Consider the following 21,741-nt stretch of genomic DNA (forward strand, 5'->3'; position numbering starts at 1 on the left):
CCATTTTTTGTTTTTTTTTTACAAATAAAAAAACAAACCAACCAAAAGAAGGCACAATTAAGACAAACTGTACTAGCTACATAACATCATTTAGCTTAATGTACAGGTTACGCAATGGTCAACAGCAATGTTTCCCTTCACGGTAATGGTAGATGAGTTCGGGTGGCTTGTGTGACTGCAGAGCTGTCGGACGGCGTACGGTCGCCATTCGAGCTCTGCAGTTGCCACAAGTTGGGGACACGTCGCGCCTGCATCTTATTAGGTGGTTTTAATATTTCACGAGCAGCCTACGACCCCAGAGCCCCAAGTCACAACCCACCCCCCTACCCCCTCGGATGGGAGACACGCAGTCAGATGGCTGAACAGATGTCATTTCTGAAATTGGTGAGAAAATGGCTTTTTTATTTATAGACATCCTTCCAACGGCTGCACATCTCATCGGCAGCCTTGACATGCTAATTATCTGCATTTCTTCAAGGGTGCAGAAACGCTCAGCTTCAAGGCGCAGAGATAAACTGGTGTTTCTGGAATGGGAGTGCTTGTTTGTTCAAGATCATAAGCGGATATGCTCTGTTTTTTAGGGCCCAGATTTTTTCCTGTTTATTTTACATTTATTTTTAATTTGGCTGGAAGCATATATTATGAATCTTTGGGAAAAAAATGCACTGGTAATGTCTGTAAAGGAAGAAAGGACTACAAAGAAAAGGATGGGGATGGGGGCTGTCCAGAATGTATACAAAATCACTGTTCCTAGGAACAGAATTACAAATTACTGAATAATTGCATTAAAATTGCTGGGGATGAAAAAAAAAACACTTGCACTTATCCTATAAATATCAGACATGCATTCCCCCGCATTCAAAGTAACATGCTCTATGCCGCATTATACATGATGAAGGCTGTCGGTGACTTCAGACATTCAGATGTACAAAATGCAAAAGGATCAAAGAAAAAACCCATGATGCCTAGACATCTCAGGGTGTCAAATGAGAAAAAATATCTTAGCTAATCAAGATGATGTACGAAAGGAAAAAAAGACAGTATGTACAGAGAACTCCATTGAGTGCGTAAAGTTTATTTATATATTATTTATATTTAAGTTTAGAGATTATGAATTTGGTCTCATTTGTCATTTGTTGTACACTGGGTATCTTGGCCCTGATGGCTGTTGAGTATTTTTTCTTATGAATCATTTGAAGCCAAAAAAATAAGGTGATTGAGAACCTTGTGCTGAGTGCCCACTGAGTTTCTCTGCACTGGCTGCAATTTATGAGCAGACATAAAGACTTTAAATGAGTTCAACTGAAACACATTTAGCAGAGTTCCAAAGGCTGAGGCAAATAATTACAACGTGAAAAGGCTTAGCAGTAGAAAACACAAATAATGTGTATCCAAGCAAATGGAGCGTGATTGTTTGCTGTTTGGACTTAGAGTACATGGAGCAGACTTACAGCAGATGTCAGAATGGCTAAGAATGATCAAAGAACGTCTGAACACAGACCCATAGGCCCAGGAGGGACCTCTTTCATAGCATAGGTCTTAAATCTGTGCTGACTTTAATAAGTACTGACTAAAAATCCGTTGGAGTGGAAGCGTAATATTTTCTAGAACTGTCAATGCAACCACGCAATCAGTGACAATATATTTCCACATATTGTATAACTTTCTTTGTATTGATTTCATCCCCCACACAATAATGTGGCAGCAGCATCAGACCAACTAAAAATTAGCATTGCATCGTGCTAATGGCTTCTCAAAGTACTAAATATCAATCATTCATAGCTAAACCTTTGTATACTTTTCTTGTGCATCAATGCCTTATAAGCTGATATGTTTTATTAGATAGAGGACCATTCAAGATATTTATAGCTAAGGGCAATTTCTAAGTAAATGAAAAACTTAATGAAGATAATCACTCTGAACTCTCAGATAGAAAAGGGTTGTAAAATAATTTTAGTTTAATGAGATTTTAGCATTACAATGCCAAGGAATAATATAAAAGGAGCATTAGAGGCTTATTCTGGAACATCAATCACCTCTGGCTATGGCATTGTACATGCCCCTGCAATACAAGGTGCTGATTAGCAGTGCAGTCACTGTGATACCACTTATAATGCTTTCTGATAAAAAGTTTCACTCCAACCCCAATCCAATTGCATGAAACATATGTGGATCATTGTATGTCTAGGAACTCTGTAAATGATTTAAAAGCCGGAGGCTAGGAATCCATAGGCAGAACCTTTAAAGCAGATTTTTAAATTGTAAAAAGTGGTACAGGCACACCAACGGAACCAAAATAACCGTGGTTCATTTTGATTCATGCTTCAATTTCCAATTTCTAGGTTCAGCCACAGATGTGATATGAGGTGCCTCTACCTCTTCACTAATGAAGTCCAACTTGAAAGGTTGCACACGGCTGTGTGTGTGTGTGTGTGTGGTTGTTTGTGTGTATGTGTGTGTGTTTGTGCGTGTGTGTGTGTGTGTGTGTGTGCGTGTTTGTGTGTATGTATGTGTGTTTTTGTGTACATGCGTATGTGTGTGTATGCATGTGTGTGTGTTTGCGTGTGTGCGTGTTTGTGTGTATGTGTGTGTGTTTTTGTGTACATGCGTATGTGTGTGTATGCATGTGTGTGTGTTTGTGTGTGTGCGTGTTTGTGTGTATGTGTGTGTGTGTGTGCGTGTGTGTGTGTGTACATGTGTGTGTGTATGAATGAGCATAAGACTGTGTATAAAGTGCCACATTACTGCACAGATGAAACTGACTGCCATGACCAAACTGCAGACTGTGCAGAGGGCTGCTGCCTGTGGCCGCTGCTGTGTGTCACTTCCAGGGTGCAGCTATTGATCCAAAAACATTAAAGAATACAGAATAAATAATAAACAGTATTTTATCAGCTGAAGCCAAAATCTCAACCACCCCCCAGCCCCCGTGCACAAGAGAGCGACTCCTCAGACTGGAGGGGCTGCAGCAAACCCTGCATGACTCACTCAGGAGAAGAGTCATTGCTGCTAACGAAGATGACCTTGACAGCTTGCCACTTTCACATTCTCATCAAGTGTGTCCCCTTAATTCAAAGCTTCTGCAAGCAATTTCTTTGTGATTACAATCACGGGAAAAATTACAGTCACAGGAAAAACCATGTATTATGGCAAGCTCATCCTCAATTGACTTGGCTAGATATCCCCTTTTTTTACATAAATGGTACCCTTAATGGTCTTGCATATTACCTTCATTCCTATATTTCAAATGTATGATTACATACTTGTGGCAGTAGCAGACCTTGGCACTATACAATCAAATATCAATGAGATATAGTTCACTTTTATACTGAAACAATATTCCAGCATTCAATATATGGCTACAAAAATTCAAGATGAGTATCATTTAAAAAAGGTGAGCACACTTGATGCAGGAATGCACAGTCATACAGGATATATTGTAAAAATATATAGCCTATGCTAATTAAATAGCATTAATTAAATCATTAATTCAATTTTCAAAAAACTAGTAATCTATAAAACACAAAGGACACAACATAAACATGACGAATCTTTTGTTCATTTTTGCAGGCTTTTAAGTCAGACAAAAATGATTAGTACCGCTTGAGTAAAGCCTTTATTTGGTGGAATTTTCCACGCTTCGTGATGAAATCACACGTGTCATATAGCAGCCCATAATCATCACCCTTTGATTTGCCATAACCTAAAGAGAGTCCTTTTTTTTTCGAAAGATGAAAGGGGTTGATTGCGGCCGTGTGACTCTATGGAGGAGGCATCAAATCACAGAGCGTTCTCATTAAGCCTCTGTGAGAGGCTCGTCTGCTGAAAAAATGCACCAGGGACGGACTCCGCGCGGAGGACATGGGCTGCAGCTGGAAGGTTGTCATGGTGACCCCCATGTTTCCCTTTCATGATTGGCCACTATTTCAGGTTTCCATTTGGAGGGTGTAACCACGTCACATAACTTTCGGTCGATAGAGCAAAAAATAAAAAATAAAAATAAATAAATAAACTGGGTGAATGAAGTACAATGTGGCAGGATGTGAAAATATCAAATACCTCTTTGAGATGCATGGTTCATTCATGAAATAACAAACAGGAACCAAGAGATGATTGCTCGTGAAAGGTCTGGAAGCTCTTCTTATGGCACTTGCCACTATTAAGCATGGTTCACTATGGTTCTGACAATGAAGAAAGAAAAGCCTGAACCACTTTATCTGCCAGAGGATTTGTCAGCATCTCAAGCGAATTACTGCTGCTCACAAGCCTCCTTCCTGTCTACACATGCTCCATCTGGTCTCAAGGCCCACCTGCTATCTATGGCTGTGAGTCACACCAGCTTAGTCCTCGCACTGCCACACCCCTTTGGCGATGTGGCGAAGGACCTCCACTGTGAGCGACCCACGACACTTCCCTCCTTTTATACCCAACCCAGTTGTTTTTAAAGAGTTACACATTCGTGAAAGTGAAAAAAAAAACGTATTGTTATAATGCACAGTTTTTGTGCAGTTACAGCAAAAAGTATGCAGCTGGTGGGTGAGCTACATGAATATGCACATAGAGCCAATTCACACTTACTATATGTGCTTATAGCATGCTAAGTCAATACTAACTGTTGCATAGAAAAGATCACTGTATGTACACCATTTCAGTCAGGTGTACCTGTGACTTCTTCACAGGGGGCCCTTATTTGACATAAAAGTATCAACAGGATTTCTGGAATGCGGCTATATAAAAGGAAAAGATGATATGACTCAAATAACATATTTCGGCTTTCTTCACCAGAAGAAGCAGCATTACGCAAATAATGTACTTTGCCTACTAAGTAGTGAGGCAATATTCTGACAGTACATCTTTTTTCAGCTGGTGACATTTTGGCTCCCCTTGTAAACAGCTAGAAAATTCACGCATTGCCACAGAGACAAACCCAGTGAGACCCTGATTCACACAGTTATTAGAGAATGAAGGCTGAAATTCCTTCGGGTCAGAGAGCGTCTGGGTTTAGGGCAGCTGATTAATGTGTGACAGGAGTCACTCTAAATACCCTGTGTAGCAGGGCTTTTTAATTTATATGTTAATCTCCCTTCAGGCCACAAATACAGAGCCTATTTCCTTGATAGTTCCATCCTTAAGCTTCACCATCCAGTAAACACGTGACTAGACTTTCAAAATATGCCAGGGGATTTTATATCTTGAAGTGCCTTTTTATTGACTTTGCAACTTTTTCATCTGAAAAATTGTTTTTGTAGCATGCTTGTTATATAACTCACTAAAGTGGAAATAAAACCTACAACTTTCACGATGGACTTCCTCCATCTTGGGGAAATTACTGAGGTCTACATGACAGCAGTAATAGTGCTCTGCTGAACTTGGCACAAAATCATTGCTCTCAGCCCTGCCAGACCAGGTGGCTAATTTTCCACTCTTGTACTGCTAAGCCTACCATTCAGTGGGTTATGGTATATTTTGAGCTAATTCTTTAACTTTGGTCATGTATTGGCATAGTAACCTAGGGGTATATAGCTGATATGTTTCCTCTCATGTGGCAGCTAATAGCTATGAAGTTGCTAATTCATCGAATACTGACCATCTAAATTGTACTATTATGTTGTATTATGTATGTATTAAATCAAATGAGATTTCAGCACATTTTTCAAAGACCAGTCAGTTTATAGGAAGTTGAATGACATTAAGATTATCCAGAATTATAATTTTGTGTGCTCCTAATACTGGCCAAATTTAATACATTGTCACATTACTGTTGACTTCTACACCCATGGCCCTTTCTGGAACCGATGTGCACTGCCTGTTTGCTTAGCGTAAATCTCCTCATCCTCTTGTTACCACTTTAATATGGCTGGCCAGTATATTCCCGGAGCGGATGGTCATGCCCCTAAATCAGGATCCATAAATGGTTCCTTCGCATTACTATTCCTATTCCTATTACTTTTTCCCTGCCTGTGTTGTACTTGGCTTGGTTTTCGCAGCCTGACCTGGTAAGCAATTGCAAAGGGCTTTGGGATGCCATAGGGATGAGACTACATCACATAATATGAATGAATGTTCAGCACTCACATTGAACAAGCCAATTTTTTTAAACCTAACCTTCAGTATACTGGGCAGAATTTTTCTCAGTCAAATTTGAATTCAAATCACAGCCTGCCTGTCAAATGAGCTAATCACTGTGTCGGCGCCTGCTCTGTGGTGTATGTGCAACTGCATGCTGCTCCAAATGAGAGGAAAACACAAAACTAGAGCTGTGTTGGCTGCAAAATGATGATGCCCCACAGAAAGGTTATTTTCAAGCTTACTTCTATTTACCACAGTTCACCAATTAAATGTGCACACATCTCAGAGTAATGTATCCAAAAAACAAACAGGAGGACAAATTCTTCTTGAAATGCATTACTAGCCATTATTAATTGGGTTTTGTTTGCAATTATGTTAAAATAATACAGTCTTGTATTAAAGAAAAACACCACATATAAAACATAAATAGTTCCTGAAATATTTCACATCATGTGCAAACACAAAGAACCATTTGGAGCAGAAAATTATTTTGTTATATGGGTCATCCGATTAAAAAGTCAATGCACCAAGATACACCACAAGGTCAAAAGTATATGGACATCTGACATCTAACATTTCATCCAAAATAATGGCCATTACTATGGTGTTCATACATCCTTTGCTGCTATAACTGTGAGGGAGTGGGGGTTTTGGGAGACCAACCGCGACTGGACAGGGGGGTTCTTTAAGCTATTCACCAGAGGTAGAATAACCACAAAGTCTCAAGAGACAAGGACAGCGGAAAAAATACGGAAATGAAAACAATACTCCTTAGGGAGAGTATCCCAAAGAAAAGCTCTACACAACCCACGTACTGGGTAAGAAAAAACTAAAGCTTAAGGAGTATGAACTCTGAAAATAAAACAAAACTGCCGGAGCAGAAAACGGGGCAACTCAAAGAAAACAGACCTCGAACCGAGGCTGAAAAGGTAACACCCTAAAGAAAGAATTCTGAGTTGAGATTGTGGCACTAACTTGTTGCCAACAACCTAATAAGCTAAAGACTGTTGTGCTAATTTTATAGCCACAACAATCCAATACCGCAACTCAATCCTATACCTTTACCTTTACCTTTACCTCGCTTGACAGATTACCGGCTCTCGTGCAACATAAGTGACACTGAAGCAAAGCTTATCGGCTTGCTCGGGGTTTAAATAGAACGCCAACAGGTGCAAATTGTAAAGAGAAATTTGCACGTGTATAATTCAATCAACTCAATGGCCGTAATAACTGAAGAAAAGGCGCAGGAAGGAAAAGAAATGGAGGTATCAGCCAAAACCATGACAATAACAACCTCCACTCCTCTGGGAAGGTTTTACACTAGATGTTGGAGCATTGCTGCAGGGATTTTCCTCCATCCAGCCAGACGAGCATTAATGAGGTCGGGCACTGATTGAGCAATTAGGCCTGGCTCGCAGTTGGCTTTCCAACTGATCCCAAAGGTGTTGGATGGGGTTGAGGTCAGGGCTCTGTATAGGCCAGTCAATTTCCCCCACACTGTTCTCTACAAAACCATTTCTATATGGACCTCACAGTGTGCCTGGGGGCATTATCAAGCTTAAACCGGACAGGGCCTTCCCCAAACTGGGAAGCACAGAATCAGCATTAAGATTTTCCTACAATGGAACTAAGGGGCCTAGCCCAAATCATGAAAAACAGCCCCAGACCAAGGGGTGTCCAGATACTTTTGGTCATATATTGCATATAATATTTGGAGGGAAACTCAAAGCCACTCCCTATTTGGATACTTGCATATCTATTAAATGGCATTGATAAATAATGGAGCTTGCTTCCAATTTTTTTCTGGTTACCACAACACAGTGACCAGTCCCAGTTGTTATAAGACAAAGTGAAGAGGGCAGAGGAAACTCTATATCTTTTTCTCATTGCAACTCCAGTAATAACCCCAGTGATGTGCAACAGATTTTTTACAGAACTGTGAGCATACCTCTTTGATAAAATCAACAATATGAGCTGATTGTTCAGACTTCTAACTGAGAGAATTAGAGAACTCTAACTGTTCCCTCACAAGTCACATTAAGGAATACATACAAATGACATTAAATTAACATGGAACACAATGCTGGAAAAATATAGAGAAACAATTACTCTACAAAATCAGGTTCATTAATATTCTACATGGACAGCTTTATAGCTGAATTGTCCCACAGCTGACTAATGTAATCTATAGCTGTCACTGTTCTAAAAACAGAAGCAACTCCACAGGGACTGGATGACCTACTGAGAGTGAACTCCCATGGCAACCGGCTGTCCATTTGCAGGTGAAAAGGGCAGAATGGACGTGAGTCTTGTTGAGCCAACTGGTTATGTTATGAACCGGTTTCCATTATAGTTCAGGACCCTTTAAAGCCCAGACAAAGAAAATAATTATAAACCACACAATCTGCTCCAGGGGATCCACATCAAGTCTTTCATTCATTATTAGGTTATGCCACTGTGAACAGCGGGAAAGTCATAAGAGCCCTGTCTGTGAATGTAAGCGCCCCCATGAGATAACACTATCACTGAGTTTCACCCCCATTCCCCTGCCAGAAAAACAGAAACATCTTCCTTCTGCATCCTTTAACATTAGTAATATGAAACATTTTGTTGGACTCAAAGAAATCTTTCACTTCTTCTTAAAGCTGAATAAGTCTGAGGGCTCATTGCAATAAGTAAGAGAAGTAAAAGGTGGTCACCGTCCTGTGTCCATTGCCGGGCCACAGCATGAAACGTTCTGCGCACGAGCCACCATCACTTCCTTGTTCCAGCTGACAGATGCCAGGAGCACACCATTTTGCGTAGCCCGAGAAGGAGCTGAGACAAGATAATCATGCATTCCCCTCCAACTGAAATGCTTTACACAACTGCAGTAAGGAGATTTTTGTGCGTGTCATTACTGGCTTGAGCAAAAACGTATGAAAATTTGCTACAAGTTACAATCTGTTACTTTAATGTATGTTTCAACCCGCATGTAGCATGTTCCATTCATATTTCAATTTCTCTGTCTGTTGCCATATTGACATCTGTTTCACTTGTGGATGTTTTTTGCCTCATCTGTTCCATATTCATGTCAGAGAGCTGGCAAGATGCCAACCTGAAGATGCAATGGACCATCTGAATACTTTTTGCTCTCAGTCGTAAATGTGTGTGTGTGTGTGAGTGTGTATGTGTGCTTGTGTGTATGAGGCTGAATGTGATCTGTCATAGACTGCTTAAAAATAATCTAATCCATTTCATTAATGGCACACACTGTCTGCTAAGGTCAGCAGAACAAACAGACATGAGATTTCCATGTGCTACACAGATATTGTGACGGTTATCACTTCTGGTTTCTTGGATAATGTTAACATCTGTTCAAAGATGGATACTCCAAGCATTTCTACTGAGCTCTTTCACTTCTTCTGGAATTATTCTCAAGCCCACAATTTCGATGAAGCCATATGGAAGCAACAGTGGCAGTTTGAGGGCATAATTTGGGAAGCACTCAGGAACGCCTGCAGTCCTAAATGTCAGAGTACTTTTACTTATCTTCTTTAAAAGTCTGCCACAAATTACTTTGAATCTTTGAAAATGTATGTATGGCGGCAAGTTGTTTAGTTAGCAGGGTGTTTACTAAAAGTAATTATGTAAATGATTTCAGAACAAGGGACAACACAATAAAAAAAAAGAAAAAATCTAATTGAGGTTTCAGCAAGGGAACATGCAAAAAAATATATTTAACAAACTTAATATACTTCATAAACTGTTTTACTTTTCAAGAAATTGATCATTATATAGGAGTTATGCCCTGGAGGTGTGCAAAGCACAAAGAACCTAAAGAAAGCCCAAAATTGACTTCACCTGGTTTTACAAACACAAGTGTCCCCAATTACTCGCAGGTTTCTTTTCATGCCACAAGCTAATGATGCCATATCTAACTAATTCACAGAATGTGTCAGCACATTAAAAGGAGAAAAGTGCATAGCCACAGCTGCTGTGATAAAAAAAACAAGGACAGCTTCAGTGCTAAGCTGAAATAATGGGGTTTGAAAGAACTGCCAGCACCCAGCTCTGGATGAGAGGTTCACCTCTCTCTCTCATTCTCTCGCTCTCTCTCTCTCTCTCTCTCTCTCTCTCTCTCTCTGTCTCGCAGTCCCTTCCCATACTGCATCTAAGGCCATTACAGAGGACCCGGAGCGAAGTGAGTGATAAGGCAGAGAGGTGGACTGATTTTCATGCAACAGTACGCTGAGGCCAGCAAACTCATTTGCCGGTGAGATAAGTTACTGCAGGGCTGCAGATGGCTGTGTAAGAGGCTGAGCTGCAGTAACGTCATGTGGGAAGCAGGATGGCGATGGAGCTGGGCCTCCTAACCTGGAGGTTATGCGGTTGATTCCCTGTGCACGGCACAGCCGTCCTAACCATGGAGCATGGTGTTTAACTCCATTCACTTCAAAGTAAAGTGCAATAGAATACAATGAATGGGAATTTAGAAAAGATTAAAGCTACAGGATGTACATCACACCAGGTAAGTGAGTCTGTTCAGCAAAACATACTAATAGCACATCGCTGCCAATATTAAATATATCTTTGCTATATCCTGTTAGATTATTATTAGCATGGTGAGTAGTCATTTGAATTTAACATTATCATTACCCAGTTGCCCAAATACATTTACAGGTAATCTATAAATGTGTAAAACAGACAAACAGCAATACATTTGACTGGGCACTGATATTTAATTGATATCTAATTCATGCAGAATTATGAAATAACACAATCAAAAACAGAGCAGTCATAAAAAACAAATCTTACAGATATAATTTCCTTTTTTACAACCTGACAGATGGTGAAAAAAGGCTTTCTGGACACTGTTTCCGTTTGTGCTAAAATTCCTTCAACAGAAGACACACACAGGAGAGCACACATGGTCATAAATAATGAATTATACTGTTACTCAGTGATGTCTTCTTTGCTTCAAACTACAGTAAATATATGTCAATGCAACTTGTGATGTGAATTCAATAACATACTGTCTCCAATAAAAAAAGCTGCTCTCTCACCAGAGGGTAATGATTTTTCCTTTAAAACCATTTTTACCTGCGCTGTCCATGCCTATGGTTGTGAGTTTTCTGAGTTTATAGCCTTTTGATTCATTCAGCTGCTCACAGAGATTTACACACCTCCTTTGTCATTCTGAAGCTTTCAGCAGTAAGAAACAGATATGAGCAGTTTCTATTTTACAGCACCATCCAGAAGGCCTCGTGTGTTAATGTATGTGTTGTATAGAATCAAAGTTCTCTCCACCACTGTAATGCAGGAAGGACACACACCCCCCTCCCCTCTTTTTTCACTACTGCCCACTTCGGAGAAGATCCTCCCTTTCACATCCATCAGATCTCCCTCAAGTATAAATGTCAATAGCATGCCATTACACAAAGGTTTCAAAGGCCCGTTTTTCATATGAATAGGAAAAGCAATAAGCGCCGCACAGACCAAAGGGACTGGCAAGAGATCCACAGGAATCTGCAGAAGTTTCTGTTCACTTGACCGTGAGTGCCAGTCAGTGGAGAATTGCAAGCACACTCGCTATACATGCAGAGTTAATAAGCCAAATACCCTGCAGAAGTAGAGCACTACAACAATAGCACTTGTACAAAGGGCTCTGTGTGTTTACAGCAGCCACAATTCAATAAGAAGACAGTGAAGAGAGACACATTTATACAGCTGTAAGAACAAATCAAAGATAGAATGAGGACAGAGCTGAATCCTAGTACACAAGTAAATGTATTATCAAGTAACTGGATGATCATCCTCAAAGGTATGTATCTTGCTTAGACTGACTATGGTTAATTTTAAGAATCTGTAGTAATATGAAATCCGACATCACTACATTGACATCCAAGAATATTGTTTCTTTAATTATTAATTATTTACAATTATTTTACTTACCTGTGGTTCTATGGTTCAGGATTGGGTGACCAGTTTGTATCAGGTTATACATTTAATAACAATGGATCTTTGAGTTCATTATTAATCAGACTAGTTGAGTTGCTGTTAATATTATTAACATATGACTAAATGTTCACGTTTGCAATTTTGGTCAGATTTGTAACCAACAACGTAAGGCTAACTGGACTTTAAGGCCACTAAATCTAACTGGAATGTAGTTTTGGTTTACTGCAATAACGACATCTGATGAAAAAGGAAATTTGGCGTCTCCTTGAGGCATTATTAATACCTTCACATTCACGTTCCAGTGGAGCTCTTACCTGTGACAAGCTCCCTGATCTCTACGTCGCTGGTCTTCCTCAGCAGCCTCACCAGCGCGGGGATCCCACCGCAGTTCTTCAGGGCGATCTTGTTGTCGTCGTTGGCCTTGCCGTACACCAGGTTCCTCAGGGCCCCACAGGCGCTCCTGTGGACCTCCGTCATCCGGTGATCCAGCAGGTCCACCAGCAGCTGGATGCCCCCCTGCCTCCGGATCTGAGCCACAGAACGAGGGGGGAAGGGGGGTGGGTGGGGGAGGGGGGGGGAGGGGACACACCTTATTTACACATGCATTCGCCACCCCTGACCTTTGCCATTTTTAACACTTATGTGCTTGCATCATATCTGTTTCTGCACTGTGTGCATACATATGTTTGAATGCTCTGTGATTTGCCTTTGATAAAACAATAGATAAAAATAAGCACATGGTAATACATGCAAAATGCGTTGACTAAAACACTGCAGTCAGCAAAAATAAGTGGGCTCGAACTGGTGAGGATTCTGCTTTGGATACCATTGGGTTATACTGTAGAACACCAAGACCTATTTACCCTTGATATTTACTCAGTCTGATAAATACACTTCAAGTTGTGTCAGAATGCTAAGGCCTAAGGCAGCTAGCAGCTACACAAAAGTAAACAAACTGAGGTACAGTGGAATAAAACCATCTGGCTGTCCGGTCCGTCTCGCTTTGCATATAATGAACTCCAACCAAATAAGCAATAACTTGCACATCCCAATTTACTGCCTTCATATATTTGTAAGATACATTTATGGCTGTGGCAGAGGCTTTATTATTTTCAGATTATGGTGGCGATTGATTTGTTTTTCCCTCTGTGCCGCTGAGCATGCCTAATGTGCTCTGGCATTAATGGGAGAAGGAGGCCGGGAATTGAAATGTGATAAGCCAGCTGTGTGAGACAGCGGCGGCCATAGGAAGGCCAGGTCACTACCCGGCAGATGAGTCTCCACACACGGCGGTCCAGAACCAATTGATACCGCCACTCTCCTTTTGGCTTCAATTAAAAGGGCTTTTTCAACCCTCAATGCAAGCCACGTGGTGGCCAGGCTGTCGTCGGGGTCCAAACGTTACAGCGAGGTGCTGAACTCACGTTGCATGCATTTACTAATTCAAACTGTAGGCTGATGGTCTGGTGACATGCAAATTTTTTGACAAAATACCAAGCATTACAATTTTTACGACTTTCCGAATCCACTTCTCCACCTCTGTGCACACTGAACTGGTGTTTTCCACCATTACATCAGTGACAATGTCTGTGGCTTGATCCATATTGAATGATCTTTACTAGTGTGTATTCTTGTCAGTCCAAAGGGAAAATTTACATCAATACAGTGACATTGCGTGATACAGTATTTTACTCTGAAAGCCTGGTTGAAAATGATCTCAAGTCAACAAACAGAAACATATATAAGTTTGTCCATTTTAGCATCAGTACTAGCATTACTGCTAGACATGCAAATGCAAATACATACAAAGACATGCAAAAAGGTTAAAATGAATACCAAAGGTATTACATTCCGTCCATAAATATACTGATGCCCTGAAATGACTGTAGGATTTACTAACACACCTTACTTTATATATTCTTTTTTTTATTATTGTGTAAAACAATGGCTTTCTTTTTGGATTGCCAGTCCCTTTATGAGATCTAGCATGCAATAGCTGCAGCAGAGTTAATTTGTGTGATTGCAGAAAGGCAACAGATGTTCAGTGAATCAGCACCACAAGTACGCATTTCTGCAGACTGAAGGAACTCCTGAACATGCTAGAACATTATATCCAGGGATATAACCTCCACATCCTGCTTTTAGTATCAGTGTGTGCTGTGAATCCAGCCCAAAATATATTTTGGATGACAGAAAAGAAGCAGCTTTCGGTTTACCTAATTACATCCTCTTAACATACGTGGATACCCTAATTGACTTAACACAGGAAATATATGGTAACATGAAACGTGTGGAGTTGTGAAAAACTAAGCCTGAATGTCTTTAGCCCAGGTGTAGGTAATATTAACAAATATATTCCGACAGGACTTCGCCAGACTCAGTCGCCTGACAAAACAAACGGGGTGTGAGTCGACTGGCTATAAATAGCACACGCCTGAAGTATCCAAGCTGTCTCTAGGTTTCTGTGCTGTCTGGAAAAGGCCATAAACATCAGCGCTTAGCCGTCTGGCTAATATGCTCTCCTAATCATTATTCCACACACTTCCAGTCAGGAGGCTGCTGCATTGTCATCTGATACACTAGTATCTCACACTGGATTCAGCAACCATAAACACATGGGCTAGACTGACTACCGTGTGGGGAATAAGACCTTAATTCAATCCAACTATAATGCACATTATACAATATCCAAATGCTAAAGTCCAAAACTGAGGAGGAAGCTTCACATTTAAAAGTTTCCTACATGCAAGGGTTTTTTTCAGGATTATATTTTTATTTTTTTTCATGCTGACACTCACTAAAATACATAACTCAGTGTGTTCTCCACCTTCTGCCGCCCTGTCACAAGCATCTGACTGATTGAATTCTAATGTGGGGTAATGCACCTCGCTTCGCTGGACCTGTTGAGATACAAATCTGTTCCCTGCAGTGAGGAAGATCTAATCTGTGCCCTGATAGTCTATTGACATGATGCTTCACCTGCATTTTAGATCATGCGAACCCATTAAAGGCTAAATTTGTACACTGCAATTTTTACCTACTGGGCTCTCAAATCACATTATCTCAATTTAGACTTGGTAATGGGTAGGGGGGCAGGGGAAATGTGTCTGGGGGGGGGGGGGGGTGAGAGCTTCTGTAATATTGCAAGTGCAGTAGCGATTAAAATGTAATCAATACTGCACTTGCACAAAAAATTCTGAAAATACTCTCACAAGCCCCAATTCAAACTAAAAAAGCAGACTGCTTTTAACTTTGAGTCAAGAAGTTAAGTGTTACTCGCTATGGTTGCTTTCAGTACCCAACATTTTTCATTCACTTAAGTGAATCCCACAGACTATATTTTATACAAGAAATAAAAAGTCTGTTTTTTTTTAGGACAAAGTGAATAGCTCTAGGTAAAGCAGCAAAGTTCCCTTTAAAAATTCACACAGTTGTGGAATTACCAACTAATGGATGCAGGTAGGCTGTCTGGCCTAAATTAAGGTTTCTCTTGGGTCATCAACGATTACCTCATAAATGCTTTTTCAATCACAGAACTACTACATGGATTCATTCCCACCAAACCAGACAGAAAAAACAGTCCCAAACTGAAGTTATTTGAATATGGATACATGCATATCAGCAAAAAAAAAAAAAAAAAACCCTGGGAATGACCATTGACTCATGCATACTCTAGACTATATCTGAAAAAACATTGCTATAAATCTACATGACAAAATGCTGGGTATTCTGCAAAAACAATGAAAGGTTTGAGAGTGAAATTAATGAAAACCTGCACTGTGACATAACATTTACTATGGAGATACATCTGGACATGTGTGACAAATGTCATGATCATACTATGTCATAGTAGGTTCTTTTCAATCAGGGAAACATAAAATACATGCAAAACCATAACTACTCTTGATAAAAAACAATTATAAAGTCTATTTTTGTCAATTTAAGCTCTTACACATAATCCCCTTTTGCAAATACTACGTGCATTGCTTGTAACTGCTGGGTAGAAATAGTGTGTGCCATATACAGTGTATGCATTCTGCATCTTAATACTGCATGGAATATATTACAAAATAATTTATTGATTTCTGTTCATGTTGGAAAAGGAAAAACATATGAAAAATATTTTACATGACATACAAATGACACAAGCTAAGATCACATAACTGATCAGATACAATGAACAAAGATCCAAAATGATACAAGTTACATTGCTCCAAATTTGATATTGAAAGTAAGTAGAAATTACCAACCGATCGAATCCCCAACCAATCAGGGAAATCCAGACTGGAAAAAAGATTCCCTTGCGAGGTAGAGCAGACCAGTGTCATCACACAAGGCCTCTCTGTCGTCATGGGGCTGTCAATGTCCCAGACCTACTGCTCTATTACTACGAGATGTCAGTTACTGTGAGCCTCAGTGTAGCGATGGAATTATATGTAGAAGTGCCTTGGGACTGGTTGATGCAGCTGTGAATACGCAATGCAGGCCTAAGTGTGAATGGAAACTCAAGCTCAAATCAAGGTGATTGTATGAAATGGGTGGTTGTATAGAAGCCATACAAATTTTTGAAATTTGGTCTCAGCAGATACCATCCGAAGCATATCAGGACTGCTTTACAACTCTATTCATATTCATCAAGTGCAGCAGGTGATTCATTTGTGCAATATCCAAACTGTACATCTAAGGAGCCTAAAAAAATATTCGTGGAGAGTTTGCAGTTCTGCACCTGTCAACGTGATGTTATCTTTACCACACAAAACTGTTTCGAACAATACTGTGTTTTCTGTAGTCTAAATTAATATTCAAGAGATAATTTTGAGTTTTTCTCCATGCCTCTTCATTAAATCACGCTTAAAAGTTGATTGCTGATTACTCATTGGAAGTCTTTTCTTTTGCCCTGCACAGATTTATTTTCTAAATGGAATTTTCAAAGCCCTGTAAGCTCTTAAGCCTTCGGGAAACAGCCGTTGGTGTCTCATATGCCTGTCAATACAATGTTTTGCTTCTTTATGTGGCTGCACTATTAGATGGTAATTACAAGTGCACAGAGGAAGTCATTTAATCTTTCTGTAAATTTACTGCTTTGAATTACAGAAACATATTTCAGTAATAGGTGCATTATATTCTGACTCTCTGAGTGTGAATTTCATATAATCTAAACACACTTTCCAATAATAATAATAATAACAATAATACTAATAATAACACTTCCTCACACAGATTTGCTTACAGTAGCTTGCTTAAAATGCCTGTAATGATTCACAGTCCAGAACACCACAATAGACACCCAATGACGGCATGGGGAGTATAATTATTCTGAAGCATTGCATTTTGAAGCATTCGAATATTTACATACTACAGGTGTATATAGCTCTAGGTGTTTCATTTTAAGTATTTCCTAGTCATAGTGGTTCCGTCAGTATTGCGGGTGGTACCTCAGATTTGATCTTGTTGTCTCCGAAGCACAGGTGCTGCAGGTAGGCCGCAGCATTGGACTGCACGGAAGGGAACTGGTGTTGCAGCATCTGGATAACTTCAGGCAGCTCTGGGTCTCGCCAGCCAAACTCCCTGCACAGCACAACAGGAGAGACAGAGAGAGATATGGAATTTGCACAGTGCTCGCTTGTTACCATATAGCATCACAAGAAAATATGACACAACAGTGCAACACCGTGGTATGGATTTGTATTATCTCATTTGGCCAGGCTTCAACTCCATTAACTTTTACGTCTTTGACTATGCTAGAGAAATGGAAGCCGTTATTCAGTTTTATTTCTTTATTCTCTCACAGATGATGGTTAGGAATTAGTAACAACATTTTGGCAAATGGTAGATATATGGATGTCTTCGGTGCTCTGTAGTCATCTGTAATTGTTGTTGCCAATTCCCTTTTGAGTGATGCCTTTTAACTAAAGCATGTATACACACAAAACTGCATTAAGCAGTTTGTAAAACTGAGTTTTATGTTAAGGATTGATTTTGTGTTTCAAAGCTCCTGCACAAAATCTTGTCCTCTTCACCAAACTTTGAAACAAGTGGTAGATATGAAAAATTGCCCTATGGGGTGAAGCTTAATGATTGTTTTGAAAGTGGTGGTAGGGACATAGAGGTATTATATTAAGGAGCAGAGCTACACATGCTTTGCAATAACCCAACTCTAGACATCCTTTAGCTCATTTAAACATTCTATTTTCTTACAGGCTGGTAACATTACTAATCATGCCCTTAGATGACCACGAGTGTTCACACTTTTGGACAGATAGCCTTTACAATGGGATTACTAGCACTACTGCATCAATATAATAAATGTGTTTGCTTCATTACAGTGGAATACTGTTAGAAACTGTAACTAATTACCCTAGGGCGAAATGGTACTTAATCTACTCTGTATATGAGTAGATGGCTATGCTAATGTAATCTTTCTGGATATGAGGGGGTTATATCTTCAATAAAGAGAGCGTGCATTCATATGCAGAATAAGTGTCGTATGTCTATAAAAATGGGAGACCCCATGAACCCTGGCCTCCCCTGAGAAAAACCATTTATGGGCTATGAGATTAATAAATGCAAAATGAACACAGTACATGGTTTTATGGTACATAAAACAACTGTCTTTAAATGTACAGAGGAATGTCAAACACTAATGTCTTTCTTAAGAACGTATTAAGAAATCCAACATAAGTATGTGATTCCTGCAAAATCATTCTACAACTACAGCTTTGTTAAACTGAATTTCAAAATTATTATTAATAATGACTTGTAAAACAACTGATACCCATCTTATATTACACATATATGTGCATATTTAAGATATAGTAATATATAATTAATACCATTATCTTTCTGACCTATCACTGAAATAAGCACTGGATGCTATTGCCTTTATAAAAGCATGACTTGTTTTTGAGTACCATAATTTAACGAGTCTGTTTCTCTTCCAGTGGCACATCCTCACATATTACCTTTCATAATACACTGGTCCATATGGTACATCTCAGCAAATTAGCTTCCCAAATCAATCTTGTTTACCAGTGTCATGTTAACTATTCCAGAATCAGCCCACACTGAGGTTGGGCAGAGAGCCTGTATGATTTTGAGCTTTAAAATGAAAATGTGCCCTTCTGTGACAGCTTGACACTAACAATTGTATCAGACACGTCAATAGTACAATAGTACAATGGACCACCGAAGTGTGATGTAAATGTTAAACCCAAAAAAGGAATTCCGTTTCCATCGCCTTGCCAGACTAACGGGAAAGTGAATAAGGGTATACAATTTCGGACTATTTTGTAGTACATTTTTGAATATATTTATTTTACTAGATTGTGTTGATAACACATATAATGAATTCACTCTGTGGCATTTCTAATGTCACGGTTTCACATAGCTAAAAGACAACATCGCCGGTAAATAGGAACCAAAAATCCAATTAATTTTAGCCACAGGTGAACCGGAAGCAATCTTGAACCACAAAAATGACGACAACACTCCGGTGGTATATAGTATAAGCCAGACCCCCCATGGATCAACTTAGACGCCTCTAATAAAATATAAGTCAAATCAATCTAATTAAAAAAATAATTATCCTGATCATTGTTACTTAAAAAATGTAGAAAAGGACTTTACATTAAATTGCAATCATAAAACTCCACTATCCAAAAAAAAAGAGCTGTCAGTGGCAGCTACTTGTTACAGTAAAGTATGTAAACTTGTCTAATTATATGCCAATGTCAAGCAGTGGCTTTTCCGTACAGTACAGTCCATAGGGATTTGAACAGGGACACAATTTTTGTTGTTTTGGCTCCGTACTCCAGCACATTGGATTTGAAATGAAACAGGCAATATGAAGTTAAAGTGCAGACAGTTAATTTTTATAAATACTTAAATCCATATTGAGTGAACCATGTAGGAATTGCAGCCCTTTCTGTACATAGTCCCCCACCATTTTGGGGGACAAAAAGTAATTTGACAGTTGTACAATTGGCTGCTCAGCTGTTTCTTGGCCAACTGTGTGTTGTGGCATCATTAGTTCTTGCACAAAAAAGCTGACATACACTACATGGCCAAAAGTATGTGGACACCTGAAATCCAACATCTCATCCAAAATTATGGGCATTATTTTGGAGTTGGTCCACCCTTTGCTGCTATAACAATTTCCACACTTGGGAAGGCTTTATACTAGATTCTGGAGCATTGCTGCAAGGATTTGCTTCCGTTCAGCCAGAAGAGCATTATTGAGGTTGGTCACAGATTGGGCAATTAGGCCTGGCTCGCATTTAGCTTTCCAACTGATCCCGAAGGTGTTGGATGGGGTTGAGGTTAGGGCTCTGTGCAGGCCAGTCAAATTTTTCCACACCGTGGGAAAAAAAAAATATATTGAGATGAGATGAGTGTTAACCCGTATCAAGGTAATGGAAAGAGAAAGTGTGGAGAAAGAAAATAACTCATGATCTAAACCACACCCCCCATCTGTGAAACATGGTGGAGGTAATGTTATGGTTTGGGCATGTATGGTTGCTACTGGAATTGCCTCCCTTCTCTTTACTGACAGCAGCCGCAGGAAGAATTCTGAAGTGTACAAAAACATTTTATCTGTTCAGATCCAGCCAAATGCCTCATAACTCTTTGAACAGTGCTTCACCTTGCAGCAGGACAATGACCCCAAAACACTGCTAAAGCAACCAAGGAGTTTTTCAAGGCCAAGAAGAGCAATGTTTTTGACTGTCCAAGTCAATCCCCTAACCTAAATCCAATGGGCTACATGTTTCTCTAGCCGAAGACAAGACCGTAGGCAAAAATCCGCCAGTTCAGGGCCCAGGCCTGGCAGAGCATCACCAGACAAGATATCCAATGTATCCAATATTTGATGATGTGTGTGGGTCGCAGAAATGCCTATGTACTCCACTGTACATGGAACATTGAAAATTGCGGTAAACACACTGCTGTATTTTGGTATTTTACATACGTGTCCAGGCCTGCCATCATTGCAAACCAGCTGTCAGCTGTGATGATATCATCAGTTATTTGTAAGCCCCCTATATGTAATTGGTCTGAAAACTGTGTGAACATGTTGACAGCCCTGCATGGCTGTTTCCATTTACTCAGATGGTTATGAAGATAAAGGCTACATCCTGACTTAAACTGATAAAAGAAGAAACTGGACTGAAAATAACCAAGAAATTCAACATTCACATACAGACACGGCAACTGTGAGAAAAAATTATAATGGTTTTCCTACGTTCTTGTAACTTCAGTGACTAGATCCATTTGAACTGTTTTTGAAGATGTTTTCATGTGATGGGGATGGGACAGAATATCTCATAATAAAAATGAAACAAAACATGAAGAAAAAGACAAAAATGATGAAAGCTGTCACATAACTTTTGAAGACATTCCCTCCCTCTTGTGCAGAGTGATTTAATGAAAGTTGACGTATGCGTGGGGGCCACCAAGTGCTCAGAGAAAGCAGACATACAAGGCCACAGCATTGCTAGCAGAGCCTGAAACACTCACAGCTCTGGTCACTGAATCATGGGATTTATGAATGACAAGTTCATACAGATAGCAGCTGGCCAGAGTCACAGACAGCACCTAATACGGATGACCAGCCAGAGGTCTGATAAGGAAAACCAAAGTCCTCATCCAGGGAAAATCTTCCACAGTTTGGAATTTCTAGCTGATTCTCATTAAGACAACCCCACTCCCAACAACCCCAATCCCAATCCTGCAAAT

The 21,741-nt window shown here is 39.8% G+C and overlaps 1 protein-coding gene across 4 annotated transcripts in view; it reads right to left on the minus strand.

Annotated features, from left to right (window-relative positions):
• Positions 1-21,741, minus strand: part of ctnnd2a (catenin (cadherin-associated protein), delta 2a) — a 263,725-nt gene that overhangs the window by 64,462 nt on the left and 177,522 nt on the right. For all 4 annotated transcript variants that reach the window (XM_035416162.1, XM_035416165.1, XM_035416163.1 and 1 more), the window contains 2 exons: positions 17,445-17,577; positions 12,324-12,537 (listed from right to left, as the gene is read on the minus strand). In XM_035416162.1, coding sequence (XP_035272053.1) covers positions 12,324-12,537; positions 17,445-17,577 — 347 coding nt within the window. The remainder of the gene's footprint in view (positions 1-12,323; positions 12,538-17,444; positions 17,578-21,741) is intronic.

The sequence above is a fragment of the Anguilla anguilla genome, chromosome 4 (genome assembly GCF_013347855.1).
Source record: "Anguilla anguilla isolate fAngAng1 chromosome 4, fAngAng1.pri, whole genome shotgun sequence".
Classification (NCBI taxonomy): Eukaryota; Metazoa; Chordata; class Actinopteri; order Anguilliformes; family Anguillidae; genus Anguilla; species Anguilla anguilla.